The sequence below is a fragment of the Aquarana catesbeiana genome, linkage group LG12 (genome assembly GCF_042186555.1).
Source record: "Aquarana catesbeiana isolate 2022-GZ linkage group LG12, ASM4218655v1, whole genome shotgun sequence".
Taxonomy (NCBI): Eukaryota; Metazoa; Chordata; class Amphibia; order Anura; family Ranidae; genus Aquarana; species Aquarana catesbeiana.
This window is the reverse complement of record NC_133335.1, coordinates 237,056,960-237,084,444: the sequence shown is the minus strand read 5'-3', so window position 1 is coordinate 237,084,444 and position 27,485 is coordinate 237,056,960. Positions and strand designations below refer to the sequence as shown.

At 44.4% G+C, this 27,485-nt stretch overlaps 1 protein-coding gene across 3 annotated transcripts in view; it reads right to left on the bottom strand.

The window, feature by feature from the left end:
* TBCD (tubulin folding cofactor D) overlaps positions 1-27,485 on the bottom strand; it is a 353,196-nt gene that overhangs the window by 276,773 nt on the left and 48,938 nt on the right. For all 3 annotated transcript variants that reach the window (XM_073606952.1, XM_073606954.1, XM_073606953.1), the window contains exons 9-11: positions 19,493-19,538; positions 15,690-15,822; positions 9,764-9,900 (exon numbers count right to left, since the gene is read on the bottom strand). In XM_073606952.1, the coding sequence (XP_073463053.1) occupies positions 9,764-9,900; positions 15,690-15,822; positions 19,493-19,538 (316 nt within the window). The remainder of the gene's footprint in view (positions 1-9,763; positions 9,901-15,689; positions 15,823-19,492; positions 19,539-27,485) is intronic.

Here is a 27,485-nt window from a genome sequence, read left to right as displayed (position 1 = left end):
CAATCCCACAGGCTGGGACACGGACAATGACTGCAGCACCGCACCAGACACTACCCTCAGAATAAGGCTACAGGCAAGGAGACTCTGTGTAGGCCACTGTGTATAGAAGGGTAAACCAGTATTTTTGGCAAGTCTTTCAAATGCAACACCCACTTCTTGCTTTAGTAGTTAACCTGCAACCCCCTGGTATACTGTGTGCTATAAATCGATCACTCTTCAGAAGCTGGAGGATGTAGAAATGCAATGAAAGACTCAATCAGAATTCCACATTTTTTCTAAGTTCTGAAAAGAGTGGGGAAGGGGTAAAACCCCTTTCAGGTTTTTATTGCCATTTGCATCTCTGCAGGATATTCCCCTTCTCTGACCACTGTCAGCTGGACAAAAACTAATAGGGAATGCAGAAACACCTGGAAAAAGGGGTCAGACCGCCACACACCAGTTCAACCCAGGTGCAAAGTCAGTAAACTCGGTTTCAGCCCGGCTCTATCCAGGCCACACCCCCCTGATGTGTTTCGCTTCACCTACAGGGCTTAGTCATGCAGGTATGACTAAGCCCTGTGGGTGAGGCAAAACACGTCGGGGGGAGGGGGGGCATGACCTGGATGGAGCCAAGCTGAAGCCGAGTTTATTGACTTTGCACCTGGACTGTACTGGTGTGCGGCCGTCTGACCTCTTTTTTCCCCCCAGGAGTGTTTGCACAGAGACAGGAGAAGCAATTTTTTCTCAGTCCCCATCCGGCAGTGAGAGGCACCCGACCTTTGGATGCTTGTCTGCAGCGGTGCCCCAAGTTCACGCATGGTCAAAGGGAATCCAGAAAGTTTCCTTTTTCACAAGGCGGTAAGGGAAAATTTTCCAATGAGAAAGCCCAGTATTAGGACAAGTCAATGGGGCTCCAGAAGAGAAGAGACGAGCAGTGCCGGGACAAGATCATCTGAAACCCAAGGCGAGGATGACAAAAACACGTACTCCCAGTACCTTAACCACTTTGCATCCGGGCCAATTTTGAGAGTTCACTATGTAAAAATCTACTTTTTTTTGCTAGAAAATGACTTAGAACCCCCAAACACACACATACATTATATATATATATGTATGCAACACAGTATTTGCGCAGCAATTTTTCAAATGCTATTTTTGGGGGGAAAAAATACACTTTAATTAATTAAAAAACAAAACACAATATTTACCCCAATGTTTTAGTAGAATGTGAAAGATTATGTTACGCCGAGTAAATAGATACCCAACATGTCACGCTTTAAAATTGCGCCTGCCTGTGGAATGGCGGCAAACTACGGTGCTTAAAATTCTCCATAGGCAACACTTTGAACGCCTTTACAGGTTACCAGTTTAGAGTTACACAGGAGATCTGGTGCTAGAATTATTGCTCTCGCTCTGACGTTCGGGACAATACCTCACATGTATGGTGCGATCACGGTTTAAAGATGCGTGAGGGATACATTTGTGCATAAGCATGTAGGGGCAGGGGTGATTTACATTTTTTTATTATCATTATTTATTTTATACAAAACTTTTTTTTTTTTTTTTGCACTTTTTTTTTTTTTTTAATTAACTTAATTGCTATCAAAAGGGATGCACGACATCCCATGTGACCGCATGGGCCATGACAGGTCCTCTTTATGGAGAGATCTGGGGTCTATTAGGCCCCAACTCTCTCCTCTGGCCTCCAATGCAGCTGATCAGACACAGATCTGTCTGATCAGGTGCTTCCCTGGACGTTAGCAACAAAGGAGGAACCGGACATGACGACTCATCACTACCGGCTTCCAGTGTCACAATGAGAGAAGAACAATGTCCGTTCCTCTCTTTCTGTTCTGTGCAGCCATCACTGGTGGCATCACTCCTAGGCTCCGCACTCCGACAGCAGAGCTCCGGAAAAGGCGGCTGCGGGAGGGGGGTGGGAGCCCCTTCCGCCACCCGCAGAAGTGACCGAGTGGCTATATAGCCACTCAAATCACTTCTGCTAGAAATGGAATCGCGGCTGAAAAATGACATACCGGAATGATGCCTGTAGGTGCAGGCATCATCCCGTTATAACCGCTGCAACTCGAGGATGTCCATGAACCTCCTACAGGCGGGAACTAGTTAAAGTGCTTCTAAAAGGCAGAAGATTTTTTTTTTAACGTAAAAAAAAAAAAAAAAAAAACACACGCCTTTTGTGTGTAGCCTCCCCCCCCCCCAGCCCCTCCTAATACTAACTTGAGCTAGATGTCGATCCAGGACTGTGCACGAGAACCGCATCACTGCGCCCTCTTCTCACTTGCACAGACACAACAGTGGGAGCTATTGGCTCCTGCTGCTGTCAATCATAGCTAGTAGGGAGGGAGCAGGAGGCGGCAGGAGCCACACTGTGTGTGTCAATGGACACAGAGTGCAGCTCAGGGGCAAGACTGCATGATCGTCCCCATAGGAAGCAGCATGCTATATGGAAACTCAGCAGGGAGCAGGAGCCAGGAATGCCACTGGAGGACCTGAGAAGAGGAGGATGGGGTTGCATTGTGCAAAACCTTTGCACAGTACAGGCAAGTATGACAATGTCAGGAACATGTTGGCCATAGCACAACTGAAGTTCCGAGGTGCAGGCAAATGCGCATGTGCGGGCCTGCTGAAGCCCATCTTACTGCGCTCAGGCGAATACATATGCGCACGAGGCCACGAACGCGCACATGGCATTAGCCATTGACACTGGCGCCAAGTTCCCTATATGAGTGCAGCAGCTGTACTAGTCCATTGCTGTCTGATCTGCAGCCATGCCCATGTTCCTGTGTTTGATTCTGCTGACTTGGACCCCGCTTGCTCTTGACTTTGCTTGAACGCTCCCTACCCTGACCCCGGCCTGCCTTGGACTTTGCTCTGCCTTCTGCTTATCCGCTTGATCTTGTGTTGCCAACCTCTGCCTGTACCCCGAGGATTCCTTGCCTGCCGTTGATGCCTGCATCTGACCGTTTGTTGCTGACCTGGCTTATCTGACCTCACATCCAGTTGTTCATCTGCTCTGCCTGCATCTGTCTAGCTCCAACTGGGGCTTCTTCTAACGTGAGTGCCCAGCCTCCCTGCACCTGCTATCAGCCGTTGCCCCCTCTGCCTGCTGTCTACCAGTTCCAGGTCTGCTGTTCCTGCTTTTAGCCATTGCCACCTCTGCCTGCTGTCTACTAGTTCCAGGTCTGTTGTTCCTGCTATCAGCCATTGCCCCCTCTGCCTGTTGTCTACCAGTTCCAGGTTTGCTGTTCCTGCTATCAGCCATTGCTCCCTCTGCCTGCTGTCTACCAGTTCCAGGTCTGCTGTTCCTGCTATCAGCCATTGCCCCCTCTGCCTGCTGTCTACCAGTTCCAGGTCTGCTGTTCCTGCTATCAGCCATTGCCACATCTGCCTGCTGTCTACTAGTTCCGGGTCTGCTGTTCCTGCTATCAGCCATTGCCACATCTGCCTGCTGTCTACTAGTTCCAGGTCTGCTGTTCCAGCTACCCGGCCAGCTCTGGTGACGCACCTGCTACGCATCACCACTACCAGCGAAAGACTACAAAGGCAATCATACCCAACTGCGTTCTCACAACCAATGTCGCAACATCAGTGGTTCCCAAGCCGGGGCTGTACGAGAAGCCTTCCTCTGCACGGCAGGCTCAGCCACAAGTACGTGACAAACATGTTATTTACTGTATTTATTGGCGTATAACACTCACTTTTTCACCATGAAAATTGGGGGCAAATAGCATGTGCGTGTTATACGCCAATACTTCAATTTTAGCTGCCCCTGAGGGGACAGGGAGGGTGGCAGGATGAGTGCCGTCAGATTAAATACAGTGAGAATCTCCTGTTTACTTGGCGGCCTCTGTAATAGAAAGTCCCGTCTCCAGGGCCGCCTTTGGACCACTGTTCTGTCTATCATAGGAGATTCTCACTGTATGTAATCTGTCGGCGCTTGTCCCACCCCCCCTCCCTGTCCCCTCTGGGCTGCAGATGGGCATCGATCAGGCTGCACTGATGGCAGTGGTGAGGCTGCTGCATTGATGGCAATGGCAAGGCTGCTGCATTGATGGCAATGGTGAGGCTGCATTGATTTAGACTAATGAGGCTGCATTGATGGCACTTGTGAGGCTGCAGATGGGCATTGATCAGGCTGCATTGATGGCAATGGTGAGGCTGCAGATGGGCACTGACCCTTATTTTGCTTCAAAGTTCCTTATTAAAAATTTTAGTTTTTTTCCTGAAACTTCCCTCTTAAAATTAATGTGCGTGTTATACGCCGATAAATACGGTATTTTTTTTACAACACAGAACTGGTAAGTATAACGTGTCAGTAATTTTTTTTTTACATCATTTATTTATTTTTTTTACTTTTACAATCACTTTAATTTGTTGTGCGAAGAAAAACTATTTAAAATCAGCAACTGAAGGGAAATCTTCCAGTGGGGGGGGCACCTGTTCAGGTGATAACTAAAAGGGGATTTCCACTCATATTTCATGTTGCATTTTCAAGACAGAAAAGTAAAAAGGGAAAAGACACAGACAGCAAACAAAAAACGAAACTGAAAAGGGTTCTAATGATTGACTACTTCATACAAAACTAAAAGAATTAAAAGAAGAAAAAAAAAAAAAGAACAAAAAAGACACAAAGGGCACAAGGTGTGTATATAGCTGGTTGACATTGACACTAAGGGGGTTATGGGAGAAATGAGAGAGAGCCATTGTAAAGTACAGGTACAGCCGAAGACAGGTGACCCAGGTACATTTTTCTGTGTGCCTCTCTATGAACCTTCCCTGTCATGTTTTCACAAGGTTCCTGGAAAATTCTGAGAAGTGTCTGAAGATTCAGTAGCCGCCTACAACCCTCCAGCATGTCTACAAAGCAGCATTCCGACAGCCCTCATTGTTTGATGCGTGTCTGAAGAAGAGCTTAGAAAAATGCACCAAAGAAAAATTGTGTCAAAAGTGAGAAGCGGCCAGTTGGGGCCCTTTTCACACCGATCGGTTTCTCCACCGTTTTTGCCTTACAAACAGCAGAAGACACATGGACGACCAATAAATCCTATGGAACTTATGCAACTATGGAGTTGCATTTTTAAAAGACTTGCGTGGTACATTTTTGGTGCTGCAGCAAAAACAACAACAACAAAAAAACACACCAAAAAGGGCAAATTCCCCATTGATATGAATGGAAAACGAACCAAGAACTCAGCAAAAACGAAATGGCGGTTGCGTTTTTGGCGCATTTTATTTTAGCATGTCCTTTTTTCACAGGTGAAGGCTGCGGTCAGGCAGCCACGCAACGCACTGGAATCGCAGCATAGAACGCATATGCGCTTTTACTGTGTTTTTGCAACGGGGTAGTGTGAAAAGACTTTTAGCCCCAGTTCACACAGGGGCGGCACGACTTGCAGGTCGCCTCACCGAGGCGACCTGCACACGACTGCCACAGCGACTTGCAAAACGACTTCTGTATAGAAGTCTATGCAAGTCGCCCCAAGTCGCCCCCAAAGTAGTACAGGAACCTTTTTCTAAGTCGGAGCGACTTGCGTCGCTCCTATTAGAACGGTTCCATTGTACAGAACGGGAGGCGACTTGTCAGGCGGCTAGGTCACCTGACAAGTCGCCCCTGTGTGAACCGGCACTTAAGAATACCAGCCATAGTGAGTGTGTAGCAAAAGCACACATCCAAGTTTAAAGCAGAATTCCAGTCATATACTAACTACCGTATATTTAAAAGCGGAGCTCCGATTGTCTGCCTCCCCCTCCCCACCCCTCCGCTGGCACATTTGGCACCTTTTGGAGGCAGGGGGTACCTGGATTTGACAGCCTAGAGCTCCTCTTTAAACCTGCTTCACTCCCATTCTAAGGCAGGCGATACAATTTTCTTTCCTTCAACCACAGGTTGCAAAAAAAAAACACAATACATAACCCAATTGTTTGGTAAAATATAAAAGATGATGTTACGCCGAGTAAATAGATACCAAACATGTCACGCTTTAAAACTGTGCACACCTGTGCAACGGCGACAAACTACATGAATTTTACAGCCTATAGGCAATGCTTTAAAAGCCTTTATACAGGTTACCACTTTAGATTTACAGAGAAGGTCTGGTGCTAGACTTACTGTCTATGATCTCAGATTTGTGGTGACAACTCACACATGCATGCGGGACGGGCGTGTGCGTTCGCCTTTGCGCACGGGGGAATGGGGGCACTATACATTTTTTTCTTTTTATTTATTCATTTATTTTGATTTTTACACTGTTGCTTTCATTTTTCTTTTTTGTTTTTAGCACTTTTTTTATTCCTTGTGACAGCCTGATACTACAATTGTCTAAATTCATTTTTTTTTTTCAGATTAATCTACACTCAGTACCCCCATAATGACAAAGTGAAAAACGAATTTTAGAAATGTTTGGAAATGTGTGAAAAAGGAAAAACTGAAATATCTCATCACCATAAGTATTCAGACCCTTTGCAACAACACTTAAAGAGGAACTGCAGTCTTCTCACATAATTTGTAATAAAAACATCTTTGCAGAAATCTCCCTTCACTGAGTCTGGCTGCAACCATTTTAGCTGTGGGCCTCCAGCTCTGAAGCTCTCATTGGCCCTCTTATGACTAGTCCCCCTCCCTTCCTGGCAAACTCTCATGAGAGAGAGAGCTGTGCTTGATGTCATTAGCCTAGGCCAGTGATGTTGAACCTTGGCACCCCAGATGTTTTGGAACTACATTTCCCATGATGCTCAACTACACTGTAGAGTGCGTGAGCATCATGGGAAATGTAGTTCCAAAACATCTGGGGTGCCAAAGTTCCCATTCACTGGCCTAGGCTAATGACCAGACAAGAAACAGGAAGTGGGCTGTACATGGTATCTAATGGCAGAAACAAAAATGTTTTACTATCCAAAGTTAAAGCAACAAGAGCAGAAGATTTAAAGATGAAAAAATGACTGAAGGTCCACTTTAATTTAGCTCAGGTGCCTGCCGGTTCTCTTGATCGTTGCGGTAAATTAAATTGATTGGACAGGATTTGGAAAGGCGCACACCTTTCTATAAAATCCTCACAGCTGACAATGCATACTGTATCAGAGCAAAATCCATGAGGTCAAAAGGAACTGCCTGCAGAGCTCAGAGACAGGATTGTTACAAGGTACAGATCTGGGGAGGCTACAAAAAAAAAAAATTCTGGTGCGTTGAAGGTTCCCAAGAGCCCACTGGCCTTCATAATTTTGATATAGAAGAGGTTTGGTACAAGCGGGGCCAAGAGCTTTTTGCTCGGCCAAACTGAGCAATCGGGGGAGTAGGGCCATAGTGAGAGAGGTGACCAAGAATCCGATGGTCACTGTGAGCTCCAGAGATCCTGTATGGAGATGGGACAAAGTTCCAGAAGGACAGCCATCATTGCAGCCCCCTCCACCAATCTGGGCTTTATGGCAGAGTGGGTAAACAGAACCCTCTCCTCAGTGCAAAACATAAAAGACCGCTTGGAGTTTGCAAAAAAACACCTGAAGGGCTCTCAGACTGTGAGGAACAAGATTCTCTGGTCTGATGAAACCAAGATTGAACTGTTTGGGCCTCAATTCTAAACATCATGTCTGGAGGAAACCAGCCATCGCTCATCACCTGCCTAATACTATCCCAACAGTGAAGCATGGTGGTGGCAGCATTATGCTGTAGGGGTGTTTTTCAGCAGCAGGGACTGGGAAACTAATCAGGGTTGAAAGCTGAATGGAACAATATAGAGAGATATCCTTAATAAAAACTTGATCCAGAGAGCTCAGGACCTCAGACTGGGCAGAAGACTCACCTTGCAAACATGACAATGATCCTAAGCACGCAGCCAGGACAACACAGGAGTGGCTTGGTGACAACTCAGTGAGTGTCCTACAGTGACCCAGCAAGAGGCCTGACTTGAACCTTATTAAACATCTCAGGAGAGACCTGAAAATGGCTGTCCACTGGCGGTCCCCATCCAACCTGACTGAGCTTAAGAGGATTTGCAAAGAAGAATGGCAGAAAATCCCCCCAATCCAGGGGTGCAAAGCTTGTGGAGTGATACCCAAAAAATTCTGGTAATAATGTGGGACATAAAAATTTGGAACTACCACCATTTTATTCTCTAGGGTGTCCGCGTTCAGAAAATATATCTACCCGGCAGCTGGGTAAGCCTCTAAGCGCATCACTGAGAGCCTGAGCCAGCTGCTTCTGGCCCCTCCACAGCCCGGTGCTCCAGTGAGTGCTGGAAGGGCAGAACAGAGAGCCAGTGACAGTCACAAGCTCTCTGCTCACTTAGGACCGAGATCTGAGCGATCAGCAGTCCTTGGTCACTCAGTTCTCTGTATAGAGCCGACGTGGGGGACAGCGGCAGCATTGGATTGATGCAGCCATCTAGGTAAGTATGTAGATTTGTTTTATTTTTTTACATTCCCGCACTTCTCTTTTTAACACAAGCTCACTGTTGCTATTGCAGCCAATAATTTGTTTTAATCGCAATGAAGTGTAGGATATGTCCTTAAAGTGGTAGTAAAGGCACAAGGTCTTTTTACCTTCATGCATATGCACGAAGGTAAAAAAAAACCTTCTGTGTGCAACAGCCCCCCAATACTTATCTGAGCCCCCTCTCGATCCAGCGATGTCTGCGAGAGCCTTGCCTCGCATCCCTCACTGGATATTGGCAGCAGCGGAGCCCCATTGGCTCCCGTTGCTGTCAATCACTGGCCGTGAGTCAATCAGGAGACGGGGGGGCGGGGCCAAACCACGGCTCCCTGTAAGAATGAACACACAGAGCAGCAGCTAGGCTCAGGTGCCCCCATAGCAAGCTGCTTGCTGTTAGGGGCAATCGGCAGAAGGGAGGGGCCAGGAGTGCCGATGAGGGAACCGAGAAGAGGAGGACCTTGGCACAGAGCAGGTAAGTATAACAGGTTTGTTGTTTTACAATCACTTTAAACAGACAAAACGGGTTAAATACCTAAATCTGACTTAATACGAGCTTTCTGGTGTCCCCCATATAGAGCACACAGGGAGGTAGAATACTATAAACCAAATCAGGTGTGCTGCATGGAAATGTGCTGACAAGGAAAATGTTTACAGGAGGAGAGGGCAGAGTGACAGAGAGAGACGAGCTGCCGCAGCATAATCAGAAATCACAGATTATGGGCAGGGAGGTGATCCAGTTTTATTTTACGGTAGGAGAGAAAAGTCAGTACAGTGGAACCTCGTATTAGGAGCATAATCCATTCCAGGAGAATGCTCGTAATCCAAAGTACTCGCATATCAAAGCGAGTTTTCCCATTGACGTAAATGGAAACTAAAATAATTGGTTCCGCGTTGACTTCAATGAGATGCAATACCGCATGCGGTCAGAGGTGGGGGGGGGAGCCAGAGAGCCTCGGAAACTGCCGAAAAGGCCCGAGGACACTTCGGCTGACCTCGGCAAACCTCGGAAAGACTTCCTACCCGAGATTTGCCAAGGTCAGCCGTGCTGTACTCGGGCCTTTCCGTGCATTTCCGAACGGGACGTTCGGCTCTGCTTGGCTCCGGCGCCGCCCACCTCAGGCCAAAAGCAGTACTGCACACCGCTTTGGCCTGAATTGTGCTCGTTTAGCGAGACAACACTCGCAAACCGAGTTACGATTCTTAAAAATACAGTGCTCGTATTGCGAAACGCTCGTTAACCGCGTTACTCGCAATCCGAAGTTCCACTGTACCTAATTGTACTGTCTGGCACAGCTCTACAAATTACAGGACTGGATGGACAGAAATACAAAGACTTACCAATAACCTGCTCGATCTCCTCTGGAATATCGTACTCCTCATCGTCATCCCCTAGGGAGGCGACCACCACTGCTTGCTGGGCATCTGAGGAATTCTGGAGCAAGTTGGCAGCCAGACACCTGGAACCCCGTTCATACCTGTAAGACATCGGGCAAGGCAGCAAATTAAGATAAAAGTCTTGATCATGAAAAAAATTATTATTAGCGTTCAACTTAAAACCTCCACTCCATGTAGAGAAAAAAAAAAAGACCTCCAGGCTCCAGACCGCGGTCGCACTTTGACGTCATCACCTATAGGTCAAGGCCAATAATTCTGCACTGTACGTGAAGACGGAGGGCCTGCCCACAACGCCGAATATCAGAGCCTGTCAAAGCCATGAGTAAGACAAGTACTGCATCTCAACCCTCAACCCTTAGACCAGCCATTCTCAACCAGGGTTCCTCCAGAGCTTGCTAGGGGTTCCTTGAGCTGTGGCTGATTGACCTCCTATTTAATGGTGTCTGCATAGTTCTGGGGTCAATGTCACTTGGTAGAATCAGTTGCATGAAGCCAATGATCTTTTTAGCCATCTGTAGGGGTTTCATTCTTCCCAATGACAACCAATGTAGGCAGCATTTTTTTCACTAACCACCAATTATTTGGTTTTAGTAAGAGTTCCTTGAGACCTGAAAATTATTTCAAGGGTTCCTCTGGGATAAAAAGGTTGAGAAAAGCTGCCCTAGACCAATGTTTCTCAACTACAATCCTCAAGTACCCCCAAATAAAAAGAGAAAAAAGGTGCCTCTAAGTGCAGATGTAAAAAACGTTATTTATCCCAAAAGGGTTTAAAAAGGGTAGATGGGTAGGAGCACATCATATTAATAATCTAGCAGGTGGTCCGGCGTTCTGGTAGTTCCAGGGATATCCAAAGGTGTAATTCTAAGGCAGCATGTTCTGAAGTGGCCAGCAGATGGAAGCCACAGCTTTCCGGATACTGGGGAGACAGCTAAGCTGTCAGAGACAGCGTGGAAACTGAATCCCGGAAGTGACGTCAGCGGGAAGGGACCAGCAACCAGTGTGGACCGCAAGCCGGAAGTGATGTCATCAAAGTGTGACGCGTTTCGGAACAGCTAATTGGTTCCTTCTTCAAGCAATGACTCTCAAGAACCCCCGACAGGTCATGTTTTCATGATTTCCCTCATGGCTGCTGTAATTACTAAGGCAGTGAAACTGATCAAATCACCTGTGCAAAATAATGGGAAGCCTGAAAACATGACCTGTTGGGGGTACTTGAGGACTGGAGTTGAGAAACATTGCCCTAGACTTAAAGCGAACCTTCAGTGATTGTTTCATCTTTCCATCTATTAAATCTTCTGCCCTTGTTGTTGTCTTAACTTTGGATAGTAAAACTTTTTTTTTCTGTCAGTAAATACCTTATACAGCCCACTTCCTGTTTCTTGTCTGGTCATTAGCCTAGGCTTATGACATCATGCACAGCTCTCTCTCTCACTCTCCTGAGAGTTTGCCAGTAAAATAGTGTTTTTTGTATAATGTGAAAGATGTTACACTGAGTAAATAGATACCCAACATGTAACGCTTTAAAATTGTGCACACTCGTGGAGTGGCGTCAAACTTTGGTACTTAAAAATCTCCATAGGTGACGCTTTCAATTTTTTTTTTTACAGGTTACCTGTTTAGAGTTACAGAGGAGGTCTCGGGCTAGAATTATTGCTCTCGCTCTAACGCACACGGAGAAACCTCACATGGTGTGATTTGAACGCTGTTTACATATGTGGGCACGACTTACGTATGCGGTCGCTTCTGTGCGTGAGCACGCAGGGACGGGGGTCACTTAAAATATATATTTTTTTATTGTTTATTTTATTTACATTTTTTTATTTTTACACTTTCTCTTTAAAAAAAAAAAAAATGTTTTTGATCACTTTTATTCTGATTACAAGGAATGTAAACATCCCTTGTAATAGGAATAGTGCGTGACAGATCCTCCAGGCTGGAAAGGCCGAGATAAAAACAAACAAAAAAAAAAACAAAAAACAACTGTCTTGGCCTTTCCAGCCGCGTCCCCGGCTTTGTTTACTTCCGCCGGCCCGGACGTGACATCATAACGTTGCATCCGGGCCTCCGAAGTTCATAGAGATGACTGCAGACCATCTAGTCACTGGAAATCCCTGCGCTCAACTTCCGGCGGCGACCGATTTTGTTCTCCGGCTCGCCAATCGCAGGGGGGGGGAGGCTGGGAGAAGCACTGGAGGGCCGCTTTCCAGCCGCCTCCCCGGTTTTGTTTACTTCCGCAGGCCCGGACGTGACATCATAACCTTGCACCCGGGCCTCCGAGGGTCATAGAGATGACTGGGGACCATCTGGTCACCGGAAATCTCTCCGCTCAACTTCCGGCGGCGACAGGTTTTGTTTCCCCCGGCCGATCGCAGGGCGGCGGCAGGGGACTCCGACTGTAAGAACGATCAAGCGGCTGAACTGCCGCTATGATTGTTCTTCTGGTGCACAGAATCGCCAGCTGTAGCTGCAGGCATTATCCAGATGTCCCCACTTAAATTCCAGGATGTCATATGACGGCCCTTGGGCGGGAAGTGGTTAAAAAATAAATTAATTAAATAAAAGTATAATCTTTGGGGGTTCTAAGTAATGGACTGTGGTCAGGCTATAAACAGTCACAAGTAGTGAAGAAGCTCTAAAGCCATCTCTGCCTTCGTATGTGGACCTGGACATCTTCATTAGACAATGTACACCAAATAAGCCTACGATCCTAGACAGCCGCTGCCCTACAGAACAGACAGATTGTAATTATAAATTAGGTGAACCATTCATTGCCAACCCCAAAATTTCAGCAGGGTGTAAGATGAATCGAAAAGGATTTGTGAGAACACGAATACAATAGAGGTGGAAAGATGGAGGGAGAGATGAGAGAGCTATCAGCATGGGAGATCTCACAGCTCGGGCGGTTGGGCTGATATTCCGGGAGGCCGGATTCTATAGCCGGTGGCCGCTTTTTTTCTGCATAGTAATAGGTTGGGAGAATGCAGGCCATGCGGGAACCTTCCCCATCAGTTCAGGTATTAATCGGTGGGCCCCCTCCACACCTCCTGTATGGGAAAGTGTCCTCTTCTTTGTGATGCCAGAGGGCCAGTATATGCAGCACTGATTGCCCAACTTGTCAGGCTTGTTTGACCAAAGTCACTTCATTGTCATTTATATGAAAGGACTAGGCAGTGGTGACATCTCCCTCTCAATGGGGATTCTGCTGACTTCTTTAGAAGTATCGTAATCCAGATTTAAAAAAGGCAGCAATGCAAAATGTACAAAGGCAGATCTAAAAAATTTAAAATGTAAATTTAAAAATGACCAAAAAATGGAAAATTTAAAAATGGCCAAAAAGGGATTTAGAAAACTTTGTCTCCCGAAAAAAGTTTAATGATTTATGGGACTCTTGGCTAGGAAATTCTACCCCCCCCCCTCAAACCTAATTAAAATCTTTCTGCCCAAGGACGTCTTATGCAGTGGTTATAGACATGCATCATCCTGGTATCCAAATTTTCAGCTGGCGATTCCCTATTAATCACTTCTTACTGGGCACTTTTACCCCCTTCCCACCCAGGCCAATTTTCAGCGCAGTCACACTTTGAATGACAATTACACGGTTATGCAACACTGTAGCCAAACTACATTTTTTTTTATCATTTTGTTCACACAACTAGAGCTTTCTTTTGGCTTGAATGCAGTCTGATTGTGAAAGTCAAGCAGGCACCTTTTTGTGCGTTGAGTATTATTATTATTATTATTATTATACAGGATTTATATAGCGCCAACAGTTTGCACAGCGCTTTATAACATGAGGGCAGACAGTACACTTACAATACAAATCAATACAGGAGGGATCAGAGGGCCCTAATCGTTAGAGCTTACAATCTAGAAGAGTATAAAGCAGAAGGTTGGACTTGATGGACTTTTGTCTTTTTTCAACCTCACCTACTATGTAACTATGTAACTATGTATGTAAGAACAATAAAATGAATGGGTCACCTAAATGTGAACGAGCAAAAAAAAAAAAAAAAAAAAAAAGCGCAGAAATCTTTTTTTTGTAGGTAAATCTAGGCAGGCCTGGCTGCCTGTTTTGGTTTGTGTGGGCTGGGAGTGCATACCCGTTTTAAGCTGTGGGAACACAAATTTTCCTTGGTTGCAGCGGTAACATAGGTGAAGTTAGGCTATAGTTTATTTAAGGAGATAGCGCGGGATAAACACATTGGTTTATTTGTTTTATAAATATTGATTACCATAAAACAAACGTGGCTGAGGGGTATAGTGACTTGTGCGCTACACTGTATAAAATAGGTAGGTGCCAAACAAAAAGGGAAAGAATACACTTTTAAAGTGAAAGGATGCCAGGAAAAAATTCTCAAGGGTTGAGAAAGTCACATGTCAGTGACGCAACGCGTCGGGAGGAGCCAGGCGACGTCACTTGTGGTCGTGGCCAAGGCCGGATTTTTCAGCGTGCTTTATGCGTGTGACCCCACGGTCCCATTCATTTGATGCCTATTGCAATTTTAACTGTAAGTTTTTATAAATAAACTCGTCATTATTACACTATGTGAATTTTCATTCCTGTTCCATGTGCTGGCCGTCGGAGTACCATCGACCATTGAGCGATATGTACCCCATGTAGATCAGTGATTCAACTGAAGTGTGTTACATTGAATCCTAAGGTGAGCGGCCATTGCGCACAGTGGTGGAACACTCAGATTGAACACTGGATTGCATGATTTTCAATTATCACTTGATTTGGAGAAATATTACAGCATTTTATTAAGAACTTTATCCTTGGTGCGGTTCACGCAGCACTGGATTTTGGAGGCACTACCCATTGGGTCTGACATGAACAGATTATCACTTTTTTTTTTATTGTATTTTATTTATTGAACATAGTATTTACATATGTGTAAAATCTCCTTGTATTTATGTTTTTTTTCTGATTAAGAGTTAACATTTTTTTTTTTTTTTAAACGTTTTGCTGTTTCATCAAGGAACAATATCTTTTTTTTTAAAGATTTAGCGCCACCCCATTTTATGCTTAAAGTAGAGTCCTGCCTGAAAAAAAAACAAAAAAAAAAACTTAAGGCAGCAGCTACAAATACTGCAGCTGCTGACTTTAAAAATAAGGACACTTACCTGTCCAGGGAGCCCGCAATGTCCTCACCCGAAGCCAACCCGTCCCTTAGCTCTGGCATCTTAAGTAAGGGAATCAGGAAGTGAAGCCTTGTGGCTTCACAGCCTGGTCTAATACTGCGCATGCGCGAGTCACGATGCGCATTCTGAGTGGTCCCTGCTGTCTTCTGGCACCTGTGCGTCTCCCAGAAGACAGTGGGGGGGGGGCGGACATGCATAGATCGCTGTGGATACTGCAGTGATCTTTCGCCAGAAGTAGGAGCAAATACCTGTATTATACAGGTATCTGCTCCCCCCTCTTCCCCCGAAAGGTGCCAAATGTGACACCGGAGGGATCCGGACAGCGTAAGTTTCATTTTTGAGTGGAACTCCGCTTTAAACCATTAAAAAAAAGGTGTTATCCACAGAGTCTCTTAAGCCCCGTAGACACGGGCTGAATGTCAAGAGACATCAGCCAGTTGGAAACCCAGCAGCCGACCGACTTCAGATAAGTACTCTCAGCCAATAGCAGAGAGCGCTGATCTGAGTGTTCTGGGGGGGCAGGCGCCCCCCTATCAGAACACAACAGCTCAGCATGGGAGATCGCTGCACTAACTTCTGCCCAGCAAAAAAAAAAAAAAAAAAACTCATAATACCAGGAATAATTCTGGATCAAATAATCGCATGTTTTGGGGTGGGTGGAAACAAATTGAAAAAAATATTAAAAATAATCTGGTCTAAAGAGAAATGTACACATATGATTACACACCTCCACTTAGCCACCTTGGTTTTAAGGAAAGTGAGTCCCAGACGTTGGACAAGTTTGACTCCCAGCTTCTGAAGAAGATTGTTGTTGCTGTCACAGAGCTTGCAGTTATTGATGGCGGTGAGGACAGTAGAAGCTACAGGAAAGAGACCGGATCAATACCTGCTTGATATCACACCATACATAATATTAGACACATGGTATATTATAATACAGAACACATGTAAAAAGCCTCGTCCATAGAGATGTACTTAAATAATATGTAAACCCAACATTCCATATTCCTGATATGCACCTTCTGTACCACTTCTGCACCCACACGGACGTCAAATTGGGAACAGCAGCTGTGTTTACAATGCCGCTTCCCAACTGACATAAGTGGAACTGCCTTTACATGGATCAACTGTGAACCCCATGCAGGCAAAGGTGGCCTGTGCACAGATGTACTGAAACTTACTAGACCCAGGAGCCTGCATTCACTATATCTGGTCTCACCAGGAGCCTGCATTCACTATAATTGGTCTCCCCAGGAGCCTGCATTCACTATATCTGGTCTCCCCAGGAGCCTGCATTCACTATATCTGGTCTCCCCAGGAGCCTGCATTCACTATATCTGCTCTCCCCAGGAGCCTGCATTCACTATATCTGATCTCCCCAGGAGCCTGCATTCACTATATCTGATCCCCCAGGAGCCTGCATTCACTATATCTGCTCTCCTCAGGAGCCTGCACTCACTATATCTGGTCTCCCCAGGAGCCTGCAGTCATTATATCTGGTCTCCCCAGGAGCCTGCATTCACTATATCTGATCTCCCCAGGAGCCTGCATTCACTATATCTGATCTCCCCAGGAGCCTGCATTCACTATATCTGATCTCCCCAGGAGCCTGCATTCACTATATCTGATCCCCCAGGAGCCTGCAGTCATTATATCTGGTCTCCCCAGGAGCCTGCATTCACTATATCTGCTCTCCCCAGGAGCCTGCATTCACTATATCTGATCTCCCCAGGAGCCTGCATTCACTATATCTGATCCCCCAGGAGCCTGCAGTCATTATATCTGGTCTCCCCAGGAGCCTGCATTCACTATATCTGATCCCCCAGGAGCCTGCAGTCATTATATCTGATCTCCCCAGGAGCCTGTATTCACTATATCTGGTCTCCCCAGGAGCCTGCATTCACTATATCTGATCCCCCAGGAGCCTGCAGTCATTATATCTGGTCTCCCCAGGAGCCTGCATTCACTATATCTGATCCCCCAGGAGCCTGCAGTCATTATATCTGATCTCCCCAGGAGCCTGCATTCACTATATCTGGTCTCCCCAGGTGCCTGCAGTCACTATATCTGATCTCCCCAGGAGCCTGCAGTCACTATATCTGATCTCCCCAGGAGCCTGCAGTCACTATATCTGATCTCCCCATGAGCTTGCATTCACTATATCTGCTCTCCCACAGTACACGAAAATGCAATTATTTTAGTAAATATAAACTGCTAAATAACTTTTCTCATCAGCAATATATACTTTTGTGACATATATCGGTGTCTGGTTAAAGCTTGTAGGAGGAGTTTTCATTCTACTCTGACTGTCCTATAAGGCTGCATGACCCCTGACCCTCTGTCTGGACAATGCTGATTGGCCCTATGCTGATCACATGCACTCTCCGAAAAAATAAAAAAAAACTCTAGCAATACACACCACACCAAACTGAGCTTGTGCAGAGTGACTCCAAAGCTCTGTACTATAAGGAGATGGATTGGGGACAGTGGAAGAAGGGGAGGATCAGAGAAGACAGGATCAAACAGCCTTTTTACACCATGCAGAGGATTAACCCTTTAGGTTCCACAGTGAGTATAACAAGCATGCTTTACTGCATATACAGACTGATTTTACTGTTGTTGGTTTAGTAACACTTTAAAGTGGGAGTAAACTTACCTACCTTACCTATAGACAAGTCAATAATAAGGCTTACCTATAGGTACTGCAAATATCTCCTAAATGTTCACTGTTTAGGAGATATTTACTGTAGATGCAGCAGGCTCTGAAGGAACGGCCAGCAATGTCATTGCGTCATTGCGGGAGTGACGTCATTGCGGGAGTGACGTCATTGCGGGAGTGACGTCATTGCGGGAGTGACGTCATTGTGGTTACGGCCACTCACACAACCGGAGTCCGTGAACCCGCATGGAAGACCAGGTTAAGTTGGAAGCGCCTTCAGAGGTCACAGCGCGCCGCTGGAGGGCTTCGTTCTAAGGCAAGTTTCACATAATGTGCTAGTATGCAATGTATACTAGCACAGTACTACATTGCCTTGCAGGTTGCATAAAAAAAAAAAAAAAAACAACACAGCGGTTTACTACCACTTTAAGTACGCCCATGTGAACAAGGCCTAAATGGCATTCATTTAGATAGTAGCATATATAGAATATCATATATTTGAAAGTATAATATACACCAGACCATATGCAATCATATTATACATGTACTATACATATGTTATAATCAGGGCTTTTTTTCAGTTGGAACGTGGGGGAACACGGTTCCGGAACCCCCAGCACTGAATGTATGCAATGGCAAGGGGTACTAGAGTGTGCTGGAGGGTCTACTGATGCTGGCTGCTAGGGGGTCTATGTGTTGCTGGGAGGTCTAGTGTTCCTCTGGAGGTTTACTGTTGCTGGTGGATCTACTGCTGCTGGGGGTCAATTGTTTTTATTGTTGTTGGATCCATTCTATTGCTTTTCTTGTTATCAGTGTCAAATTCTATACAAATGACTTCTTTATTCCTTAAAAGGGGTGGTACTTGGGGGCAGGTAGGGAGGGGGCCAAGGGATGGTGCTTGAAGGTGGGTAGGAGGCGGAGACCAGAGGTGAATCGGAAGGGGGGGGGGGGGGGGGGGAGGGAGTACCTGCACCTATTTCCAGAGAAAAACAGCCCTGCTTATAATACAAAACACGTATCCTAAATGACATAAAACAAAAAAGTAACAATCTTAGACAATTTACACATCCAGTGTATCTCCACACACTGCATTGATCATCTTATGCCCTTTTCATTCAAGTCGTAAACCGCGTTACTCGCAATCCGAGGCATTACTGTATTTTCCACAATTAAAAAAAAAAAAGTTACACCAGGAGACACACTGCACATTATATAATCTTTTTACAAAAAGGATTTTAACTAGGGCTTATTTTCGGGGTAGGGCTTATATTGCAGACATCCTGGAAAACCACGCTTGGTCTTATTTTTGGGGTAGGGCCTTTTTTTTGGGGAAACAGGGTATATTTGTCTTGTTTTTAATACGGGAACGTTTTTAATATTTTGTGATAAACAAATCATGTATAGTAAATGCTTAGTTGATGATTGTGATGTATGAATAATGTGTGGAGAAGAACTTTAGTTTGTTTTCTACAATGACAATACATTTTATCTCGTCTACTAAATGGGAATGATAAACCAGACAGATCATGTGAGGGATGGCCAATCACCATTCACTGCAACAGGATTGACTTTCCATCATAGAAGGGATGTGAACACGGGATAAAGTGCGGGAATAGTGGAGGGAGAAGCGGGAACCAGAGAGGGAAGACCCCACAATAGGAGGGAGAGTGTGGAGATCGGAGGGAGATCTATGTTTACGTCTGGAGGGGGTAGAAAGCTGAATTCTCCGGAGGATGGCTATACACAATTTGGAAGATCTGGTAACGAGTCCAGGGGCATCCCAGATAAAAATCAAAAACTAAAAAAGGGCCAGTCTGGGGGTACAGGAAATAAAAAAAAATAAAAAAAAAGTCATTATGAACGTCTCTCACCGTATGGCAGACAGTCCTCTCGCTTCCCATGTTTGAAGAGTTGAGCCTGTAAAGAAAATGGATATTTATGAAGGTTCTGCATAATTCTACAATCAACAGGTAAATCACTTAAAAAAAAAAAGAGTGAAAATTAAAAGAGCTGTATAGTCGGCTTAACCACTTCCATAAGCATAACCACTTCGAGCAAATTCTGGCATTCCTCTCCTACATGTAAAAAACATCTTTTTTTTGCTAGAAAATGACTCAGAACCCCCAAACATTATATATATATATATATATATATATATATATATATATATATATATATATATATATATATATATATATTTTAGCAGAGACCCTAGAGAATAAAATAGCGGTTATTGCAATTTTTTTTATATTACCGTATATACTCGAGTATAAGTCGAATTTTTCAGCCCTTTTTTTTGGGCTGAAAGTGTCCCCTTCGACTTATACTCGAGTCACCGCCGTCTGTCTGCATGATCAGCATGTCATGCAGGCAGACGGCGGCCGGCGTGTGATGATAGTGTTCGGCGACTATTGCAGCTTTCAAAAGCCGCGCCTCCTGCTCGTCTGTGATAGGCTGAACAGTCCGTCCGTGGTATGAGAATGAGAGAATGTCCGTGATAGGCAGTCAGCGGTCAGCCTATCACAGACGAGGAGGAGGCGCGGCTTTTGAACTGTGGAATGGCCGACGAACACTATCATCACACGCCGGCCGCCGTTTGAGGATGGAGATCGCCACAGGGAGGCTGCACAGGACATAGGTAGGCTGCACATGCACACAGGACACATGCACACAGGACATGTACAGGACACATGTACACAGGGACACAGGACACACATGTACAGGACACAGGACACATGCACAGGACACATGACACATGCACAGGGTACAGGTAGGCTGCACAGGACACAGGGAGGCATGCAGCTGCAGATGGGCATTGTTGACCCTCTGCATTTCTCACCCTCATTTATACTCGGGTCAATACATTTTTCCCAGTTTTTTGTGGTAAATTAGGGGCCTCGACTTATACTCGGAACGACTTATACTCGAGTATATATGGTACATAGTATTTGCGCAGCAATTTTTCCAAATGCGACTATTTTGGAGAAAGAAAACATGAATTAAAAAATAAATAAATAACAAACACAATGTTTACCCCATTTTTTTTTAAATATGAAAGATGATGTTACACCCAGTAAATAGATACCTAACATGTCACACTTTAACCCCTTGCTAAATCTGCCTTTTCTGGAACATTTTGTTTACAAATTTAAATCAGTATTTTTTTGCTATAAAATTACTTAAAATCTCTAAACATTATCTCTCTCTAAATATATATATATATATATATATATTTTTTTTTTTTATTTTTTATTTTTAGCAGAGACCCTAGAGAATAAAATGGCAGCCGCTGCAATTTTTTTTTTATGTCACACAGTATTTGCGTAGCCACCTTTCCCAAGCTCTAGCATCCCCCGACAATGGCTGCACTGAACAGAGAGAGAGAGAGAGGAACGAACGTCGTTCCCCTCTCTGTAAGCCCGGAAAACGACAAATATTTTATCATGTCCGGGTACGCCTCTTTGTTTACCAGCGACCAGGAAAGCAGCCAATCAGAACGATCTGTGTCTGGTTGGCTGCATGGGAAGATAGGGGAGACCCCAGATCTCAACATAAATAAGGCCCGTCACGGCCCATGCTGTTACAAGGGATGTTGTTCATCTCTTGTGATAGCAATAAAGTTAATCCCAAAACAAACAAACAAAAAAAAAAAAAAAAAGTAAAGAAAAAAATGTTTTTTTTTATTAAAAAAAAATGAAAAAATATTTACAGAAAATTGTATAGTGTGTATCCAGCTTTACAGAGTGCAACGTGTATTTGTCATTACTAAATCAACCCCATTTTTTTTTTGCGTCAAAATTGTCGTTTTTTTGTTTATAAGCGCAAAAAATAAAAACTGCAGAGGTGATCAAATATCACCAAAAGAAAGAGCTATTTATGAGAAAAAAAAGACAAATTTTATTTGGGTACAGTGTCGCATGACCGCGCAATTTTCAGTTAAAGTAGCGCAGTCCTGCAAACAAATGGCCTGGTCATGAAGGAGGGGGGTAAATCTTCCAGAGCTTACGTGGTTAAAGCTCCAAATTATGTTAAACAGGGAGTTTTATTTCAGTTGCCCCGGGATACGACGCAGCTCTGCCCAGGATTGTACTCCCTGTGTTGTAACCCAATAAAACAAGATTGAACCTCGAGTGAAAATAAAGATCGAGAGAGGAGCCGCTGTACAAGTCATCTGGAGATGGGGACGCATACATTTCAGGATTTTCCATTGACAGTGACATACGATGTGATCATCCTGGTATCACGACATGCTATGATTCAGCGTTTTCCCCGTGTAACATTCACCGCATAGCTGCTCTCATTATTTGCATACCAGAGCAGGCACAGTTGCGGAATATTTCTCTAATTGAAGGCAATGCGAAGCGTTGACCCAATTTTCTCTTAAGACGTGTAATTAAAGCTTAACCTGGCCTGATGCCACCTGCCAAAAACGTCTTTCCAAGTGTTCATGAAACCAGCGCCGTCTCTGCCGCATTCTAATCAGATGAAGAAGAAGGTGGTGAAAGTCCCCGAATTCCAAAAAGAATTATAAAATCATAAAGTGCGCACAACTCCGGTTTAGCGAGCGTTCCAAAACTGCGCACAGCAATATACTACGCCTAAAAGCTAAAATTATTTCACAGCGGGCCGTACATGGAGCAGATTTCTTACCTGTAACCTCGGGTATCCCTCCCACCGGGCCATTATATTCTCCCAGAGGGGGGGAGGTAGCAATCCCCACCGGTAGAAGACAGTGATTATTGCTAGCGGGCTATACCGGCCATTAGGGATAATCACATGTAAAATCCAGCAGGCTGGTTGTACTAAAGTTGATCGATCACTTGACTTGGGTACATTGAGCCTGCCCACACATGGTTGGAATCTCGGCTGGATCATGCTGAACTGGTCGAGGTTCAAACCGGCCGAGGTTCAAACCGGCCGAGGTTCAAACCGGCAAAAGTTCAAACCGGCCAAAGTTCAAACCGGCCAAAGTTCAAACCGGCCAAAGTTCAAACCGGCCAAAGTTCAAACCGGCCGAGGTTCAAACCGGCCGAGGTTCAAACCGGCCGAGGTTCAAACCGGCCGAGGTTCAAACCGGCCGAGGTTCAAACCGGCCGAGGTTCAAACCGGCCGAGATTCAAACCGGCCGAGATTCGAAATGCCAGAGATTCAAAGTGCCTATGGCCGGTCTAACTGCCGCAGATGCTTAAGAAATGGCAAGAAGGTGTCAGAATGAGGATGATGCAAAAAAAAACACATAAACGTTATCTGCTTACTTTAGAAATATACCTTTTGAGACCCCTGAAGAAGTGTTTTGGGAGGACGATGTTACAGGACAGTATTCATGAAGCAGATGGGGTCTGTTTCAATAACAATTTATATTTTTTTTTTACTAAAATACAGATGGTGAGTGTAATATGAGCTACATAGCTGCTCCACCCCTTCACAAATTAGAAGAGAAAGAGTGTCTTCCATGGGATTTTGTTGCAGCAATTAAAATTCAAAACCAAAAATGTATTTTTTATATAAAAGTAAAAAAAGATTTATACAAGATACAATTTGTTCTGGTCTATACAGTAGAATTCCTAGTCTGATGTACAGTAACAAAGATAACAAGTACAGAATCCATTATACAACCACCAATCATTACCCAACACGTTTCGACTAAAATTAGTCTTCTTCAGGAGACAATATGGTGGAAACAAGCATAAAAGACAAGGTATAGAACCCGGCAGTAATGCTTCTCAGGTGTGCCGGTGCAGAAGTCGACTCAAAGATCCACAGAGGATCAAAAGGTAGCCAGGTAAAGGGCAATCACAAAAAAAGCTCCACGCTATAAATTTCCACTATGTTGATAGATGAACATGTGATGAAATGTGGTAGGTGGACATACAGGGATGCACAAAATATATTGAAGAGTAAATTAACTCTATAGGGTCCTTCAAAAAAAAACCTCCTAACAGATAACCCTGACTACTACGGTAGCGGTCAGGGTTATCTGTTAGGACGGTCTTCTTTGAAGGACCCTATAGAGTTCATTTGCTCTTCAATATAATTTGTGCATCGCTGTATGTCCACCTACCTCAATTCAGCCCATTTCATCACATGTTCATCGATCAACATAGTGGACATTCATAGGGTGGAGCTTGTTTGTGATTTCCCTTTACCTGGCTAGCCTTGATCCCCGGAGACATATTACAGCCACTTTTTTCTGGTTCTATACCTGGTCCTTTATGTCCGTTTCCACCATATTGTCCCCTGAAGAAGACTAATTGTAGTCGAAACACGTTGGAAAAGGATTGGTGGTTGTATAATGGATTCAGTACTTGTCATCTTTGTTACTGTACATCAGACTAGGAATTGTACTGTATAGACCAGAACAAATTTTACCTTGTTGTATAAAATAAAACTTTTTTACTTTTATATAATAAATACACTTTGGTTTTGAATTTTAATTGCTGCAACAAAATCCCACGGGAGATATACTCTTTTTGCTGATATTTTTTTACTAATACGAGTGTTGTGTGCCCATAAATTCCACGAACTGCAGTCCAAAAATTAAAATATTCTTTTTTCATATCAATAGGACGTGGAAATTGTATATTTTAGATCAGCGAAAATCTATTTTACCAACCTATTTTTATTTTTCATTTATCATCCCCCTTTTTGTGACAGACAGAATTTTATTCTTATTTCATTTTTTTTTTTTATAAACATTGAGTGATGGAAGACTAGAATCCATGTCAGATTTGCAAAATCAGAAGAATAGCCAACAGAGGTTTTAGTTGCAATACAATTGCAAATATACAGTACATGGAAGCGCATTTCCGCATCAAGGCCCCTCTGTAAAGTGTGGTCCCCTAAATCAGCTCATACATGGAGCGAATTTCTTTCCTGCAACCACAGGTTGTACTACAACTTGCAGGCTGGTTGTACATGATTCCAATCTCGGCCAGTTCGGGGGGGCGGGAAGTCGTCCCCGCTGGGAGAACACAGTGAATATTGCTAGTGTCTAGAGAAAGTCACATGCAAAATCCGGCAGGCTGGTTGTACCCATGTTGATTGATCGACTTGGTACATTCAGGCTGTCCATACACGATTCCAATCTCGGCCGGTTCAGGGGGGTGCGGGAAGCCGTCCCCGCTGGGAGAACACAGTGAATATTGCTAGTGTCTAGAGAAAGTCACATGCAAAATCCGGCAGGCTGGTTGTACCCATGTTGATTGATCGACTTGGTACATTCAGGCTGTCCATACACGATTCCAATCTTGGCCGGTTCAGGGGGGTGCGGGAAGCCGTCCCCGCTGGGAGAAGACAGTGAATATTGCTAGCGTCTATACTTGCCCCTTTCGATAATCACATGCAAAATCCGTCAGACTGGTTGTACCCATGTTAATCGATCGATCGACTTTGTACATTCAGCTTGTCCATACATGATTCCAAGCCCTGCCGGTTCAGCAGGACTCAAACCATCTATAGCGGGCCTAACTCTAATCCAACAGAGCTCCCATCTTGAGGCATAGAGTATTAGGCAATGAATACATTGAAGATAGGCATGCCTGGAGGTAATTAGTTCCTCTTTAAAGTGGAAATTCACTCTCCCAAACACTGATTATTTTTAATCCTCATGCTGCTAACATTAGTAAATAAATAGGAAAGTATATCATACTGATGTGTTTTAAACTTTTTTTTTTACATTCTTTAGTTACTTCCTGGTTTCCTACCTAGGCCAATGATGGCAAACATCCTAGGAGTCTTCAGGAGGGGAGGAGGGGCTTTCTCAGCTAAGCACACCCTCCTATAAGCATACTTAAGCTATGGGCAGGAAGTAAATGCTGAAACTGGGTCCAAAAATTCTTTGCATGAAGGTAAAAAAAAAAAAAAAACCCTTCAGTGTGCAGCCCCACCCAATATTTACCTGATCCCGATCTAGATCCAGCAATATGCACTGGAGCAGAGGCTCTCCCTCTTGATTGGCCGAGATGAAGCAGCAGGTGCAATCAACTCCCACTGCTGTCAAACACAGCCACTGAGGAGGGGGCGGGGCTGAGATGCGCTGCGTCTTATGGACACACAGAGCGGGCACACAAGCAAGTGACTTACAACGAGGGCACTCAGCCTGGGAGAGGAGCCCAGAGTGCCAGTGCGGGGCCACCCCGAGAATAGGAGGTTTGGGGCTGCTCCGTGCAAAACCACTGCACAGAGCAGGTAAGTATAACGTTTGTTTTTACAAATGTTTTAACCACTTGCCAACCGCCCCATGGCACATTTACTGCTACAGGGCGGCCACGCAGGAACACATACATACTATATATATATATATATATATATATATATATATATATATATATATATATATATATATATATATATATAATTTATATACATACACACAGTGCCTTGCAAAAAAGTATTCACCCCCTTGGCTTTTTACCTATTTTGTTACATTACAGCCTTTAGTTTTTTAATCTGAATTATATGTGATGGGTCAGAACACAATTGTCTAAGTTGGTGAAGTAAAATTAGAAAAATATGTACATAAAATTATTTTTCGGAAATAAAAAAACTGATAATTGGCATGTGCGTATGTATTCACCCCCCTTTGTTATGAAGCCCATAAAAAGCTCTGGTGCAACCAATTACCTTCAGAAGTCACATAATTAGTGAAATGATGTCCACCTGTGTGCAATCTAAGTGTCACATGATCTGTCATTACATTGACACACCTTTTTGAAAGGCCCCAGAGGCTGCAACACCTAAGCAAGAGGAACCACTAACCAAACACTGCCATGAAGACCAAGGAACTCTCCAAACAAGTAAGGGACATCGTTGTTGAGAAGTACAAGTCAGGGTTAGGTTATAAAAAAAAATCCAAATCTTTGATGATCCCTAGGAGCCCCATTAAATCTATCATAACCAAATGGAAAGAACATGGCACAACAGCAAACCTGCCAAGAGACGGTCGCACACCAAAACTCACAGACCGGGCAAGGAGGCCATTAATCAGAGAGGAGCACAGAGACCTAAGGTAACCCTGGAGGAGCTGCAGAGTTCCACAGCAGAGACTGGAGGATCTGTACATAGGATGACAATAAACCGTACGCTCCATAGAGTTGGGCTTTATGGCAGAGTGGCCAGAAGAAAGACATTACTTTCAGCAAAAAACAAAATGGCACGTTTTGAGTTTGCGAAAAGGCATGTGGGAGACTCCCAAAATGTATGGAGGAAGGTGCTCTGGTCTGATGAGACTAAAACTGAACTTTTTGGCCATCAAAGAAAATGCTATGTCTGGTGCAAACCCAACACATCACATCACCCAAAGAACACCATCCCCACCGTGAAACATGGTGGTGGCAGCATCATGCTGTGGGGATGTTTTTCAGCAGTCAGGACTGGGAAACTGGTCAGAGTTGAGGGAAAGATGGATGGTGCTAATTACAGGGATATTCTTGAGCAAAACCTGTAGCACTCTGTATGTGATTTGAGCCTAGGACGGAGGTTCACCTTCCAGGACAATAACCCCAAACACACTGCTAAAGCAACACTTGAGTGGTTTTAAGGGGAAACATGTCAATGTGTTGGAATGACCTAGTCAAAGCCCAGACCTCAATCCAATAGAAAATCTGTGGTCAGACGTAAAGATTTGCTGTTCACAAGCGCAAACCATCCAACTTGAAGGAGCTGGAGCAGTTTTGCAAGGAGGAATTGGCAAAAATCTCAGTGGTAAGATGTGGCAAGTCATAGAGACTTATCCAAAGCGACTTGGAGCTGTGATAGACGCAAAAGGTGGCTCTACAAAGTATTGACTTTAGGGGGGTGAATAGTTATGTACATTGACTTTTTCTGTTTTTTTGTCCTATTTGTTGTTTGCTTCACCATAAAAAA